Source organism: Bufo bufo, chromosome 5 (assembly GCF_905171765.1).
Source record: "Bufo bufo chromosome 5, aBufBuf1.1, whole genome shotgun sequence".
Taxonomy (NCBI): Eukaryota; Metazoa; Chordata; class Amphibia; order Anura; family Bufonidae; genus Bufo; species Bufo bufo.
The window spans coordinates 424150195-424167007 of NC_053393.1; the positions used below are offsets into that span (position 1 = coordinate 424150195).

At 46.1% G+C, this 16813-nt stretch overlaps 1 protein-coding gene across 1 annotated transcript in view; it reads right to left on the reverse strand.

Annotated features, from left to right (window-relative positions):
* The window catches only part of OSBPL10 (oxysterol binding protein like 10), a 469724-nt gene that overhangs the window by 168966 nt on the left and 283945 nt on the right, over window positions 1–16813 (reverse strand). Inside the window, exon 5 of the mRNA XM_040433369.1 lies at window positions 1415–1622. Coding sequence (XP_040289303.1) covers window positions 1415–1622 — 208 coding nt within the window. The remainder of the gene's footprint in view (window positions 1–1414; window positions 1623–16813) is intronic.

Genomic DNA, 16813 nt, shown 5'->3' on the forward strand with positions numbered 1-16813 from the left:
TTAAATATGCCCTTATATCCAGAATGATAATCACTATCCCTCCAAAAAATGTTTTTTATAAATATGCAAATGAGATTGAAAAGAACCCAAGGGGCTGTACTTATCCGATGTGGAGCCCAGCTGGGCCCATCATCATCGAGCCCCGCTCCTCCCCACTCTTCGTTCCTCTTCCTGGCAGAGATGACATCATGAGTCAGTTATTGTTCAGTTATTGAAGCCACGAACAACAGATTTCCGACAGCGCAAACCCACACAGTAAGGTGAACATGCGACTGTGCTAGTTTTGAGGCGGCAGCAAGATGACATCATTGCTGCTAGGAGGAGGAAAGAAGAGTGGGGAGGAGTGGAGCGCACTGATTGACGCGGCTAGGTCCCACAATAAATAAATACCGCCATTTGGGCTCTTTTCACCCTCATTTGCATATTTTGGGGGGGATAATGATTATTATTCTGTATAGAAGGGCATATTTAAAAACGGCTAGAACAGTGCTATAGTGCCGTAAAAACAGTTAGAAACGGGTTAAGAATCGATAGATAGATTCCCTTTAAGTCTATGGGAACCATTAAATATCATAGTGGAAATCCCAGCTAATAAATTACATATAAGGAGATTCAAAAACTCAAGGTACACTTTATAAAGACAATCAATGCTCATACACTCCTTTTACATGGATGTTATTGGTGGTTCTCTGATCAGAGCCTAGCCTATGAGCCAGGACAATCACTATGTAATGGTACACATCCATCACTGGACAGATGTCTAGCTAAAGGAGGCTTCCCCTAGGGTTACCAGCTCTTTTCTGCAAGTTAGGGCCCATGCACCCGGCTGTAGTTTTGGTCTGTATCCGATTCGTGCTTTTGCCCATTCATCTCATTGGGGCCGGTAAAGATGCTGACAGCATATCTGTGTCCTGTCTGCATCCGTCAGTCCATTCCGCGGCCCCGCAAAAAAATAGAACATGCCCTATTCTTGTCCATTTTGTGGACAAGGATAGGACATTTTTAAAGCAGGCCGATGTCTGTGATTTGTAGATCCGAGATTTGCAGACTGCAGAACACTTACGGGCCGTGTGCATGATCCCTTAGAGAAATCAATGTATTCAATAGAGGTCACCTTCATGGTTTTTTAGATGTGGTTTATGAAGCAAAGCCATTTATACAGATGTGCCCACCCTTACCTTTGCTCAAATTTGGTGAAGGACTCCAGTTTCTCATGAAACCAGTTCAATACAATATGTGACATGCTAGTAAACAAAAGGCTGCAGTTAACAACACGTGACATGGTTATTTATGAGACAGAATATCACAAAATCAAGTTTTTTTGGACATGTCAAGATATGTTGGGCCAAGAGAAAATGGAAGGAAGGACCCTTCTGTATTATTATTTTTTTTAATCTAAAACTGCTCTACTCACCTGACATGACAGGCTTGTTGTTCTGTCCAGCTTGATAAACACTCTGCTGTAGTATGTGGAGGCATTCTCCAAGGCAGCTGAGGGTGGCGGCTGAGGTAGCTTTCAGTAGGAGTAAATCCTGGTCCAAGGCAGAGAGAGGGCCCGAGCCTGAAAGGGATTCAATTGCATGTACCAGATTCTTCTGCTGCCCCTCCACCTCAGCCATCACCTATAGGAATAAAGAAAATAAATATGTTCTAATAATATCAAAAGGTATAAATGTAAAATCCCAAAAACATATGCAGTTCCCATAAAGGCAGATCCAAGGAATTTAATTCATAAAGTAGAGGTATGAATCAGTGCCACAACGCTACCTTTACATGTCTTAGAAATTCTCCATAACTCAGCTCCATTAGATTTCATTACCATTAAAAGTACATGTATATACATATTAAAATATCACAATCATACGTGCTAGCTGTATATCTCAGGCCATTCATATGGGATTCTCCATTAGTCTTGCACCCCTCCTCTGTTGTTATAACAGAAATCCCTCTAAATTCTGGATCATAGTTTCAGGAATTCGCATCAATGCTTCAGTAAATGCAAAAGGATTCCCTGTGTGCTGCAGAATCAAATGTTTTGGCAGCCACAAAGACTCCAGCGACAGCCTCTGAATGGAAGCAGCAAAGAGATCAGTAAGGTCGAGTAGGACTTCTTTTATGATTTCCTAGCGTTCTAGGCAAGTAAAAAAAAAAAATAATGTAAGGGTCTGGACAATGCCTTTAAGAATTGCTTTCACTTGAACTTAAAAGTCTGAGCCTAAACCATTAAAACAGCCATAGACTATTATTCCTTCTCCACCAGACTTCATAGTTGGTAATATACTATGGAAAAGACTAAGGGCTGTTTCACACGAGCGGATGCCGTGCGTGACATCCGCTCCATGAATGACAGCCAAGACCCGATGCAGACTGCAGAAGCACGGAGCAGTAACATGATAGATAATGCTCCGTGCCTCTCTCTGATCTCTTTACTACGAAATCACAGTGAGATAAAGTTGTCACTGTGATTTCGGAGTAAAGAGATCACAGAGAGGCACGGAGCATTATCAATCATGTTAATGCTCCGTGCTTCTGCAGTCTGCATCGGGTCTTGGCTGTCATTCACGGAGCGGATGTCACGCACGGCATCCGCTCGTGTGAAACAGCCCTAAGGCAGGGTTCCCCAACTCCAGTCCTCAGGGCCCACTTGCCGGTCAGGATTTAGGAGTATCCCACAGAATGAATACCTGTGGTAAATCCTGATGGATGGACACTAATTATATCAGCTGCCCAATACTAAGGAAATCCTGAAAACATGACCGGCAGGTGGGCCCTGAGGACTGGAGTTGAGGACCACTGGACTAAGGGACATTTATCAAGACTGGTGTTCCCATAGGCCAGTCTTGATCCCTCCATGCGGAGTGAGATGCACCTAATTTATTAAGAGGCAGATGCCTCTCAATAAATTAGGTTTATCTGTGGCAACCTGTGCACCAGAAACTGGGGTCATCTTTAGCTATAACTTACATCAGTTTCTGGCGTAAGCTATAGTGAATCTGGAAGCCAGAGCGAAGCTCCGCTTTCCTGCTAAGCCCCACCGCTTTACTCACCACTTCAAAAAAGTGGAAAGAAGCTTAAAGTCACAAATGATTTCACATACGGTACACGCCAGAATTTTCAACTCATTTACTCCACAAATGTGACATAAATAGGTTGATAAATGTCCCTCTATGTTTTTTTTTTTACATGCACCCAACCCAAACAGATCTGTCAGAATAATCGCTCCAGATAACCCACTTCAGTGTGTTGTACACTGCTCCAGCTGAAAATAATATCTGAGCAAGGTGGATCCAGATCTGGATATGGCTGCTCAGCTGTGGAAACCCAATCCATGAAGCTTGGGACAAATGACTTGTTCTGAATTGGCTTCTAGTTGCAGTTTGGACCTCTGTAATGTGGTAAGTGATATTGGTAATCGCACTTGTCCTTTATAAACTGTTTTGGTTCAACTTATTATTCTGCAATGTTGATCCAGAGCAAGGGAAAAACCCATCATGAGACAAATGCCAACTTTCATCACCTTAAACGGACACTTCCATCAATTACTCTTTGGCATTTTTATTTAAATTAAAAAAATTGGTAGATGTTTTTCTGGAAATCATATTTAAGTCACTCCATACATATTAGTTTCTGTTGAAAATATTTAACTTCCTCAGTCTAATATTACCTTCCTCAGAATTAGGGATAGACCGATATTGATTTTTTAGGGCCGATACCGATACCGATAATTTGTGAACTTTCAGGCCGATAGCCGATAATTTATACCGATATTCTGGGAATTTTCATTTTTGAGAAAAAAAAAATTCCTACACAAATCTGCTGAAAATTAATATGTTTATTGTTAATGTGTATTTTTTTTGTTTATTGTTAATGTGTATTTTTTTTTATAAATCTTCTTCATTTATACTTAATATTTTTGTGTTTTTTTTTTACTAACTTTTAGCCCCCTTAGGGACTAGAACCCTTGTCCTATTCCCCCTGATAGATCTCTATCAGGGTGAATAGGAGCTCACACTGTCCCTGCTGCTCTGTGCATAGTGCACACAGCAGCATGGAGCTTACCATGGCAGCCAGGGCTTCAATAGCGTCCTGGCTGCCATGGTAACCGATCGGAGCCCCAGGCTTACACAGCTGGGGCTCCGATCGGAGGAGCAGGGGAGAGGAGATCCTGTGGCCACTGCCACCAATGAGTAATACTGGGGGGGGGGGGCGCACTGCGCCACCAATGTTTTTACTATTGGCTGGGATGGGGGTGGGGGGCGCACTGCGCCACCAATGATTAATACTGGGGGGCTTGGGGGGGGGCGCACTGCGCCACCAATGAAGATAAGTCTCTCAATCATTCATATACAGGAGGAGGGAGCTGGCTGCAGAATCACATAGCCGGCTCCCGACCTCTATGAGCGGTAGCTGCGATCCGCGGCACCTGAGGAGTTAACTACCGCGGATCGCAGCTATCGCTCATAGAGGTCGGGAGCCGGCTATGTGATTCTGCAGCCAGCTCCTGCCTCCTGTATATGAATGATTGAGAGACTTATCTTCATTGGTGGCGCAGTGGCCACAGCCCCGCCCCTCCTCTTATGTTCTCTCCTCTCATTGGCGGCAGCGGCAGCAGCAGCACAGGGGGAGGGAGACACGGCTTCCTTCTCCCCTGTGCTGCGGAGGGAACACAGAGAGTGCTGAGAGCAGCGCGTTCTGTGTTCCCCATACGTTATCGGTATATCGGCAAAATAGATGCCGATACCGATAACGTTCAAAATCCTCAATATCGGCCGATAATATCGGCCAAACCGATAATCGGTCGATCCCTACTCAGAATACAGTAGGTCATCAATATCAGATCGGTGGGTGTCTGACACCTGGCACCCTAGCGATCATCTAATTCCTACAGCGACAGCACCAGAAACTATAGTGTACACGGAGCACAGCTCAACACCTGGTGTAGTGGCCGTGCCAGGGTCAACTGAATGGGAGCATCTCTGACGTACTCCAGCACCAGAAATGACACAGTGTAAGGAGCTTTCATCTTCTGCTCCGTACTTTGTATAGTTTCCGGGGCCGGAGGTACCCAAAGAACTGATCTGTGGGTGTGCTGGGTGTAAGACAAACCTCCCACTGATCTGATATTGATGACTTATCCTGAGGATAGGTCATTAATGTCTGTAGCCAAGACAACCTCTTTAAGGCTACAAATATGACAAAACTCTAGAAACCTATGTGTTCACTTATCAAACTGGTGTAAAGTAGAACTGGCTAAGTCTACTTTCACACTTGTGGCAGTGTGATCCGGCGGGCAGTTCCGTCGTCGGAACTGCCCGCCGGATCCGCCGATCTGCCGCTGACTGAAAGCATTTGTGAGACGGATCCGGGTGTGGATCCGTCTCACAAATGCATTGCAAGGACGGATCAGTCTCTCCGCTTGTCATGCAGACCGACGGATCCGTCTTGTACATTTTTTCACATTTTTACCGATCTGCGCATGCGCATGCCGGAGCGACGGATCCGGCATTCCGGTATTCTGAATGCCGGATCCGGCGCTAATTCATTCCTATGGGAAAAAATGCCGGATCCGGCGTTCAGGCAAGTCTTCAGTTTTTTTCGCCGGAGAGAAAACCGTAGCATGCTGCGGTTTTTTCTTTTGCCTGATCAGTCAAAACGACTGAACTGAGGACATCCTGATGCAAACTGAACGGAATGCTCTCCATTCAGAATGCATGGGGATAAAACTGATCAGTTCTTTTCCGGTATAGAGCCCCTGTGACGGAACTCTGTGCCGGAAAGGAAAAACGCAAGTGTGAAAGTAGCCTTAGGGCTCTTTCACACCTGCGTTCTTTTCTTCCGGCATAGAGTTCCGTCGTCGGGGCTCTATGCCGGAAGAATCCTGATCAGTTTTATCCTAATGCATTCTGAATGGAGAGAAATCCGTTCAGGATGCATCAGGATGTCTTCAGTTCCGGAACGGAACGTTTTTTGGCCGGAGAAAATACCGCAGCATGCTGCGCTTTTTGCTCCGGCCAAAAATCCGGAACACTTGCCGCAATGCCGGATCCGGAATTAATGCCCATTGAAAGGAATTGATCCGGATCCGGCCTTAAGCTAAACGTCGTTTCGGCGCATTACCGGATCCGACATTTAGCTTTTTCTGAATGGTTACCATGGCTGCCAAGACGCTAAAGTCCTGGCAGCCATGGTAAAGTGTAGCGGGGAGCGGGGGAGCAGCATACTTACCGTCCGTGCGGCTCCCGGGGCGCTCCAGAGTGACGTCAGTGCGCCCCAAGCGCATGGATCACGTGATCGCATTGGACACGTCATCCATGCGCATGGGGCGCCCTGACGTCATTCTGGAGCGCCCCGGGAGCCGCACGGACTGTAAGTATACTGCTCCCCCGCTCCTACTATAGCAACCAGGACTTTAATAGCATCCTGGGTGCCATAGTAACACTGAAAGCATTTTGAAGACGGTTCCATCTTCAAATGCTTTCAGTACACTTGCGTTTTTCCGGATCCGGAGTGTAATTCCGGCAAGTGGAGTACACGCCGGATCCGGACAACGCAAGTGTGAAAGAGCCCTTAGCTGCCCAAAGCAACCAATAAGATTCCACCTTTCATTTTCCAAAGGAGATGTCAAAAATGAAAGGTGGAATCTGATTGGTTCATATGGGAAACTAAGCCAGCTCTACTTTACACCAGTTTGATAAATGACTCCACTAGCGCATATAAAAGGTAATATTGCCCAATTTTCTATATTGATGACCTATGCTCAGGATAGGTCATATGTACACGCGTATGAGCGCTGGATTCTCTTCAAGCATATCAAGAGGATAGGTCATCAATATATGAAACCGGCCAACCTCTTTAGAAACTCATAAAGCTGTGTGTGGTCCGTGCGACAGCAGACTAAAGCTCATCTGACCCCGAACTCTCTGCATCAAAGCCAATGACTGTGTCTGACTAATCATTTGAGCCTGGGACAGTATTCTGGTGGCAGGCGGGAGCTCACAGCATCATAGACTAATGTATGAGAGTGAGTTTGGGTCGGACTAGACATGGTCAATCTGGAAAATGCAGCATCGCACAAACTGAGCTTCACAGACCACACACAGCTGTCTGACACTGTCCTTAACATCTCTGAATAAAATACATTAGAACATTCTGTTCACAGATCTTCACAGGCTCACTGCTCATCTAGTCAAGAAACTATCTGTATAATGATGTAGAAACCCTGTTTCCTCTAAATGCAGGAAATATTCCATTCATTACTTTGGTGGCCTGTTTCTTAACCTGCTCTAGCGGTTTCATCTTTCTTGTACAAGGGTGACCACAACAGTACAACATTTTCCATATGCGATCTAACGAGTCATTTGTATAGAGAAAAACTTTCTCATCAACGGCTTTCAACATGTGCAACTGATACATTTTATTACCTTATTTTATACCATATTTTCCTTCTCAGCAGCTGCCTGGCACTGATTGCTACACTTTAGTTTGTTGTCCACTAACTTTCGAAATCATGTTCTGAGCAGACACCGAACGGACCCCATTATAGTCTATGGGGTCTTTAGGCTCCGTTACGCTCAGTTAGGTCTCAGTTATCTGCAGAATCCGTCCTTTCCGTTCTCCTGCTTCTCAACGGAGCCGGAGAACGGAAAGGAGAAACGGTGATGTGAACGAGGCCTTAGGCTACTTGCACACTAGCGTTTTTGCTGGATCTGGCAGGGTTGAGCAAAAACGCTTCCGTTACTGATAATACAACCGTCTGCATCCATTATGAACGGATCCGGTTGTATTATCTGTAACATAACCAAGACGGATTCGTCACGAACTCCACTGAAAGTCAATGGGGGATGGATCAGTTTTCTATTGTGGCAGATTGTGGCAGAGAAAATGGATCCGTCCCCATTGACTTGCATTGTGGGTCATGCTCCGCATCCCAGGACGGAAAGAAAACCGCAGCATGCAGCAGTTGGCTCTCCAGTAGGAGAGCGGAATGGAATGCATTTTGGAGCATTCCGTTCTGTTCAGTTACGTTTTGTCCCCAATGACAATAAATGGGGACAAAACGGAAGCGTTTTTTTCCGGTATTGAGTCCCTATGACGGATCTCAATACCGGAAAATAGAAACGCTAGTGTGAAAGTAGCCTTAGGATACTTTCACACTTGCGCTTTCCCTTTCTGCTACTGAGATCCGTCCTGGGATGCGGAGCAAGACAGATCCAACACAATGTAAGTGAATGGTGACGGATCCGTTTTCTATGACACAAAAGAAAAGAATGGTGACCTTTTTTTCTGTTCCAGTCACATAACCTTACATTTATCTGTATTAGGCTAGTTTCACACATGCAGTAAGAGATCCAGCAGGCTGTTCCAACAAAGAACAGCATGCCAGAGTGCTCTAGATCGGGACGTGACAGAATGCATGGAGCGGTTTTTGTCCGTCCAATTCCCGGTATTCAATGCCCGAACAGCCTGCCGGAAGGCTCTACCGCATACATGAATGTAGCCTTAACCACATATTCTATTTCGAAGACCGCTCGTAGGAGCACTGAGATATTTTCAAACACTTGATCGGTGGGGATGCTAGGAGTCAGGCCACCGCCAATCTGATATTGATGACTTATCCTGAGGATAGGGCAATAATATGGGAAACCGAACAACCCCTTTTTTCTATTCTTCTATAGAATCTGTTCAAAACTCTTGAGAAACTGTAGACAAAAAATAGGTGGGCAACAGAGGAAAAGGGTTAGCGGTGCACTTCAACACAACTGTCTAGACATACAGTTGCAGATGTCAGAACATTTTCTGCAGGAACATTTCACATAGCCTGACTGACCCTAATGTGGTATGAATTTAGCCTAAGGCCATAAACTACATCCCACGCAGACCAGAATGCTTTTTTTCCAGTCTCCGCCATGACCAGTGATTGGCTGCGGCAATGTCAAACTGGATGCTTACAGCGAGGGACCCCAGCAGGGCATCACAGGCCCAGAGGACAAGGATTGGCGAGGCAGTGCTAGGAAACAGGTAAGTAATCTTCCCTTTACAGGTCCGGCCAAGTAGGGGACCCAGCTCCATCCTGTATATAACCCCAGTGAGATGTTCCATAATCTTGAAATCTTTTATTCTGTTATAGAGATCACATCTAGACGGAGGAGCACTATTCTCTCAGCTTTGGGAAACTATTTAGTGGTTGTGAGAAAATAATTTAAAAAAAATTGAGGGACAGTGTAGAGATACAGTACAGACCAAAAGTTTGGACAAACCTTCTCATTCAAAGAGTTTTCTTTATTTTCATGACTATGAAAATTGTAGATTCACACTGAAGGCATCAAAACTATGAATTAACACATGTGGAATTATATACATAACAAACAAGTGTGAAACAACTGAAAATATGTCATATTCTAGGTTCTTCAAAGTAGCCACCTTTTGCTTTGATTACTGCTTTGCACACTCTTGGCATTCTCTTGATGAGCTTCAAGAGGTAGTCCCCTGAAATAGTTTTCACTTCACAGGTGTGCCCTGTCAGGTTTAATAAGTGGGATTTCTTGCCTTATAAATGGGGTTGGGACCATCAGTTGCGTTGAGGAGAAGTCAGGTGGATACACAGCTGATAGTCCTACTGAATAGACTGTTAGAATTTGTATTATGGCAAGAAAAAAAGCAGCTAAGTAAAGAAAAACGAGTGGCCATCATTAAGAAATGAAGGTCAGTTAGTCAGCCGAAAAATTGGGAAAACTTTAAAAGTAAGGGCTATTTGACCATGAAGGAGAGTGATGGGGTGCTGCGCCAGATGACCTGGTGTCACGACCGCTATCCCAGCAGCAGTCGTGTCGCACCAGACGGAGGGGAAGGGGGACCCTTATCTACGGATGGGAAATAGAATGGTCACCCCTGAGTCACCCTAAGCTGGCACCTGTCTGCCCTGATACCCTAGACGGGGTGTGAACCCGTGCGGCGAGCTGGATGCCTAAACCCTCAGTCGCCCTAACACTGGACTGGGGAAAGGCCGATGGGAGCGCTAGTCACCATCACTCACGTCTAGGAGAACAACAGGGGAAGACAACAACAAACAATCAACAGCAGATAGACTTATCCAGTCACGAGCTGAGAAGGCGATCCCAAACACGACAGTCCACGCCGGACAAGAGCTCCACAGCAACACCATCAATCGATCTCCTTCCAAGGTCAGAGTAGCACTGGAAGTAAGGACTATATCTGGCAATGACTGCAAGTGAAACTGAAACTAATATAGTAGCTGGGAGTGGCAGACAGGACTCACCTGAGAAGGATGCCTACAAACTCCCAGTCAGGACAAAAAGGTTCACAAGGCAAAACCCAGATGACATACCCTGAACCACGGAGCAAACTCACAAGCTATCGCGAGTAGCAAGTCGCTGCGACCTTCTCCTCCCAGACCTGTCTGGATCAGTCACAGTCGTGACAGTACCCCCCTTTCTACGAGGGGCCCCTGGACCCTCAAGACCAGGCCTCTCCGGATGGGAGCTATGAAAAGCCCGAATGAGTCTGTCCGCTTTTATCTCTGATGCTGGAACCCACATTCTCTCTTCGGAACCATAACCTTTCCAGTGCACCAGGTACTGAAGAGAGCGGCGAACATATCGTGAATCAACAATCTTTTCTACCTGAAACTCAAGACTGCCATCAACAACCACCGGTGGAGGCGGTAGTGGCAATGGTTCAGGAGGTTCTACATATCTCTTAAGCAGAGATCTGTGGAAGACATTATGGATCCTTAGAGTCTGAGGTAGCTCCAGACGAAAAGCCACCGGGTTAATGATCTTAATTACCCTATAAGGACCAATAAATCTCGGACCCAATTTCCACGAGGGAACCTTCAACTTGATATTTCTGGTAGACAACCACACCAAGTCATTCACCCCAAGGTCCGGACCTTCAGAGCGCTTCCTATCAGCCGCACGTTTGTATCTACCACCAATTCTCTTCAAACTTTCTTGCACACTCTGCCACACTGAAGAAAGTGAAGACGCAAATCGTTCCTCCTCGGGAATCCCAGACGGCCCCCCCTCACTAAACGTACAAAACTGAGGATGGAAACCATACGCACCAAAAAATGGTGACTTATCAGTGGATTCTTGACGACGATTATTAATGGCGAACTCAGCTAACGGTAAATAAGATGACCATTCCTCCTGATTTTCGGAAACAAAGCATCTCAAATATGTCTCTAGGTTTTGATTGGTACGTTCAGTCTGACCGTTGGACTGTGGATGGAAAGATGAAGAAAACGACAGATGAACCCCTAAACGAGAACAAAAAGCTTTCCAAAATTTAGAAACTAATTGGGTACCACGATCCGAAACAATATCGGAAGGGACCCCGTGAAGCTTCACGATGTGGTCAATAAAAACCTGAGCCAGTGTGTTAGCATTAGGCAATGCGGCAAGAGCAATAAAGTGCACCATTTTACTGAATCTGTCAACAACTACCAGAATAACAGTCTTCCCCGCTGATACTGGTAGATCCGTAATGAAATCCATTGACAGGTGCGTCCAAGGCCTGTTGGGGATGGCCAGAGGTAAAAGACGCCCTGCCGGACGAGTATGATCTACCTTAGAACGAGCACAGGTAGCACATGCAGACACAAAATTCAACACCTCCTGGCGCCATTTAGGCCACCAGAACCGACGAGACACTAACTCAGAGGTTGCCCTACTACCTGGGTGTCCTGCCAGTGTGGAGTTATGGTGTTCTTTTAGTATCTCCAGTCGTAAATTTTCTGGCACAAACAGTTTACCCGAGGGGCAGGAGGCCGGGGCGTCCCCCTGGGCTTCCAACACCCTCCCCTCCAAACCTGAGTGTAATGCAGAGACCACCACCCCCTTTTGCAAAATGGGCTCTGGTACCTCAACATCACCCCCTCCAGGAAAACTACGAGACAATGCATCCGCCTTAGTATTTTTTGCCCCCGGGCGATAGGTTATTACAAAATTAAACCTAGTAAAAAATAACGACCACCGAGCCTGTCTAGGGGTAAGACGTTTAGCAGACTCCAGATATAATACGTTTTTGTGATCAGTAATCACCGTGACGGGATGAACCGCCCCCTCCAAAAAATGACGCCACTCCTCAAAGGCCAACTTAATAGCCAAAAGTTCCCTGTTGCCAATATCATAGTTCCTTTCAGCAGTAGACAATTTCTTCGAAAAGAAAGCACACGGACGCCATTCACCAGGGGACGGGCCCTGAGATAGTACCGCTCCCACCCCCACCTCTGATGCGTCAACCTCTACAATAAAAGGAAGCGAGACATCTGGCTGTACGAGAATAGGGGCCGAGGTGAACCTCTCCTTCAGAGACGCAAAGGCAGTTTTGGCTGCATGTGACCATTTGGAAAAATCGGATCCCTTTCGGGTCATGTCCGTCAGTGGTTTGACCACCAAGGAATAGTTCTTTATAAACTTTCTATAAAAATTGGCAAACCCCAGGAAGCGTTGCAATGCCTTCAGGTTCTCAGGCAGATCCCAGTCTATAATCGCCCGGACTTTCTCTGGATCCATGCGGAAACCTGAATCTGACAACACATACCCCAGAAATGGCAGTTCTTTTACGGCGAACACACATTTTTCTAACTTAGCAAACAATTTGTTGGCCCTTAAAATCTGCAGCACTTGTCTCACATGGATCTTATGTGTATCCAGATCTGGGGAATAGACCAGGATGTCATCAAGATATATCACAACAAATCTCCCGATAAGGTGACTAAAAATATCGTTGACAAAATGTTGGAATACCGCAGGCGCATTAGTAAGACCAAATGGCATGACCAGATTTTCATAATGACCTTCCGGAGTATTAAAAGCCGTCTTCCACTCATCCCCCTCTTTGATGCGAACCAGGTTATAGGCTCCTCTGAGATCCATTTTGGAGAACCATTTAGCACCAGCAACCTGATTAAAGAGGTCGGGAATGAGAGGAAGAGGATAGGGATCTCGGATAGTTATCCGGTTTAATTCCCTGAAATCCAGGCAAAGACGTAGGCCCCCATCTTTCTTTTTAACGAAAAAGAACCCTGCAGCCACAGGTGAAGAAGAGGGTCTGATGTGTCCCTTAGCCAAACTCTCCGAAATATAATCTTTCATAGCCTTCCTCTACGGGCCGGAAAGATTGTATAACCGGGTTTTAGGTAGTTTTGCCCCAGGTAATAGATTAATCGGGCAATCATATGGACGATGAGGTGGTAACCCCTGACAACCCTTCTCAGAGAACACATCCATAAAATCTGACAGAAAGGCAGGTAAAGATGTTACAGAGAGTGTAGAGCACCTACTACTCAAGCAGTTGTCCTTACAACGTTCACTCCACTCCACAATCTCCCCGGCCTGCCAATCCACCACTGGATTGTGAGTCACCAGCCAGGGAAGCCCCAATACTATAGGAGCCGGAAGACCGTCCAGGACATAACAAGAGATATGCTCTTTATGGAGGTCCCCTACCTGCAGATGGATATTATGGATGATCTGAGTTAACTCTCTCTGAGTAAGAGGGGAGGAGTCGATGGCAAAAACAGGAATAGTTCTGCATACCGGTTCCGGAGTAAAACCCAGAGCCTGAGCAAACCGTGAATCCACCAAGTTCACCCCCGCCCCACTGTCCAAAAAGACGGAACAGATCTCAGTTTTATTGCCCGCCTCAACGGTAGCGGACAACAAAAACTGAGACATGCGTATGGAGGAAACGAATACGCCCAGACTGTTCTCCTCCGCACAGTCTGGGGACTCTAGTTTTCCGGCGGCTCCTTTGTTTGTGGTCTCTTGGGTTCTGAGGGACAAACCTTTACAAAATGACCCCTCCCCCCACAACGAAAACAAACCTCTGACCTACGGCGGAATTTAGGAGGATTCACCCGTCTAGTGGCGCCCCCTATTTGCATTGGTTCGACTGGACCATAACAGACCGATCCCTGCCCTATAGAGGCCTCCGTAAAATTTAATAGTCTCTCCCTGAGTCGTCTGTCGATTCTTATGGACAGAGACATAGCAGCCTCAAGAGACCCAGGGACCTCGTATATCGCCAGCGCATCTTTTAATTTTTCAGACAACCCCTGGCAGAACTGACTCCTAAGGGCCGAGTCGTTCCATAAAGTATCAGTAGCCCACCTACGGAATTCGGAACAATATAGTTCAGCAGACCGGTTCTCTTGCCGAAGTCTACGCAGCTTAGACTCAGCCAGTGAGACCCTGTCCGGGTCATCATATACGAGACCCAGGGCTTCAAAAAACTCCTCCACTGATCGTAAGGCCGGAGAGTCTGATGGTAGGGAGAAAGCCCAAGCCTGCGGATCTCCTTGCAGGAGAGAAATTACAATGCCCACCCGTTGTTCCTCTGTAGTGTACGGGGACTGTAATACCCGTCACTACCAAAGGTCACTTGGTGTGCTGTCGTCCCTCCTTAATTATGGGGAAGTTGTTATATGTCAGTTTTATAAAATGTCATGTAATGTAATGCTATGTATTTCCCTGTTACTATGAAACTTGCATGTGCAGGCCTGCTAGGGGTGTTATTCCAGCTTCTAGTCCTTAGAGGGAGCTAGGGAGCCCTAGTTTATATAAGGCCCAGTCAGGGAAGTAGAAGTCAGACGGAGTCTAGTGTCTGTGATCTGCAGTTGGAGATTAGACAATGTCAGAAACCAGTCCAGGCCTGAAGCCTGCTGTCCAGGAGAAGATTCCCTCCTGAATTCCCTTATGCAGAAACAGGAATATTTAAAAGGAAAGAGTCTAAGGAAGCCGAGAGAGAGACAGAGGCCAAGAGCAGAGAAGCAAGAGGTACTCAGAATAACAGAGGAGGTACTTTATAAAGCTACAGCCAAGGATATAAAGCCAGAACTAGGTTAATGGGCCTTGGTGAAGATTTGCTATATTCCAGGATCAGACAGAAATAGAGTGCAAGCTCCTGTACTGCAAGTCCTGTGTTTAACACTCTGTAATAACCTTGCTAAAGCTGTAATTGCCTGCATCAACCGTATTACATAATCGACTGCATGCTGAGGAACTGCGATTCCAATATTGTCTCTGTCTGAAACTTACTAAAGTTGGAGTTCTGCTTTAATACCACGTCTCCTCAATTTATTCCTGCTTTCCGCAAACGGCGTGCCACCGTTTACTTGGCACTGGCGTCACGAACAATTTCTACCCTTACCTGCCTATGCAGAGAGTCAGCCGTACCAGGTTAGTGTATATTGCACTACTACACCCAGAAACACCTATTACGCACAACTTGAGTACGCTGCACCTCACCGCCGGAGGATCTAGGGCGTAACCTGAAGAACAACTTGCAAGCTTCTCTGAAGGTTACAAATTGGTCTCTCCCTCCTGAGAACCTATCAGGTAAAGCCACTTTTGGCTCAGGAGTACCTTGGTTTCCCGTAGCAACGGTGGAACCCAAGGATTGCTGCTGCAGCACTGTTGCTTTTAATCCTGCCACTTCAAGGGATAACCCCTGTAATTGTTTCGCCAAAACCGAAACCGGATCCATAGTGGAACAGACAAAATACAAAGCAAAACAGCAAGCAAAAAAGAAAAAAAAATGAAATGTCACTTTTTTTTTTTTTTTTTTTTAAAAGGCCAGATATACTGTCACGACCGCTATCCCAGCAGCAGTCGTGTCGCACCAGACGGAGGGGAAGGGGGACCCTTATCTACGGATGGGAAATAGAATGGTCACCCCTGAGTCACCCTAAGCTGGCACCTGTCTGCCCTGATACCCTAGACGGGGTGTGAACCCGTGCGGCGAGCTGGATGCCTAAACCCTCAGTCGCCCTAACACTGGACTGGGGAAAGGCCGATGGGAGCGCTAGTCACCATCACTCACGTCTAGGAGAACAACAGGGGAAGACAACAACAAACAATCAACAGCAGATAGACTTATCCAGTCACGAGCTGAGAAGGCGATCCCAAACACGACAGTCCACGCCGGACAAGAGCTCCACAGCAACACCATCAATCGATCTCCTTCCAAGGTCAGAGTAGCACTGGAAGTAAGGACTATATCTGGCAATGACTGCAAGTGAAACTGAAACTAATAAAGTAGCTGGGAGTGGCAGACAGGACTCACCTGAGAAGGATGCCTACAAACTCCCAGTCAGGACAAAAAGGTTCACAAGGCAAAACCCAGATGACATACCCTGAACCACGGAGCAAACTCACAAGCTATCACGAGTAGCAAGTCGCTGCGACCTTCTCCTCCCAGACCTGTCTGGATCAGTCACAGTCGTGACACCTGGCCTCCACAGTCACCGGACCTGAACCCAATCGAGATGGTTTGGGGTGAGCTGGACCGCAGAGTGAAGGCAAAAGGGCCAACAAGTGCTAAGCATCTCTGGGAACTCCTTCAAGACTGTAGGAAGACCATTTCAGGGGACTACCTCTTGAAACTCATCAAGAGAATGCCAAGAGTAAGCATAGCAGTAATCAAAGCAAAAGGTGGCTACTTTGAAGAACCTAGAATATGACATATTTTCAGTTGTTTCACACTTGTTTGTTATGTTTATAATTCCACATGTGTTAATTCATAGTTTTGATGCCTTCATAGTCATGAAAATAAAGAAAACTCTTTGAATGAGAAGGTGTGTCCAAACTTTTGGTCTGTACTGTATATACCCTGGGTTTGGTGCACAGTTGGTTCAAAGCAGTATAAAGAGGTGGAAGGAGACTGAGAAATGGTTTATGGAGATGATAACATCTCTATCATCTTTCAGATATGTGTGGGAAGAATTTTTGAAGCAAAACTAAAGTACAGTACCACACTATCAATATTTTCAGCTGATTTGTGTATTATG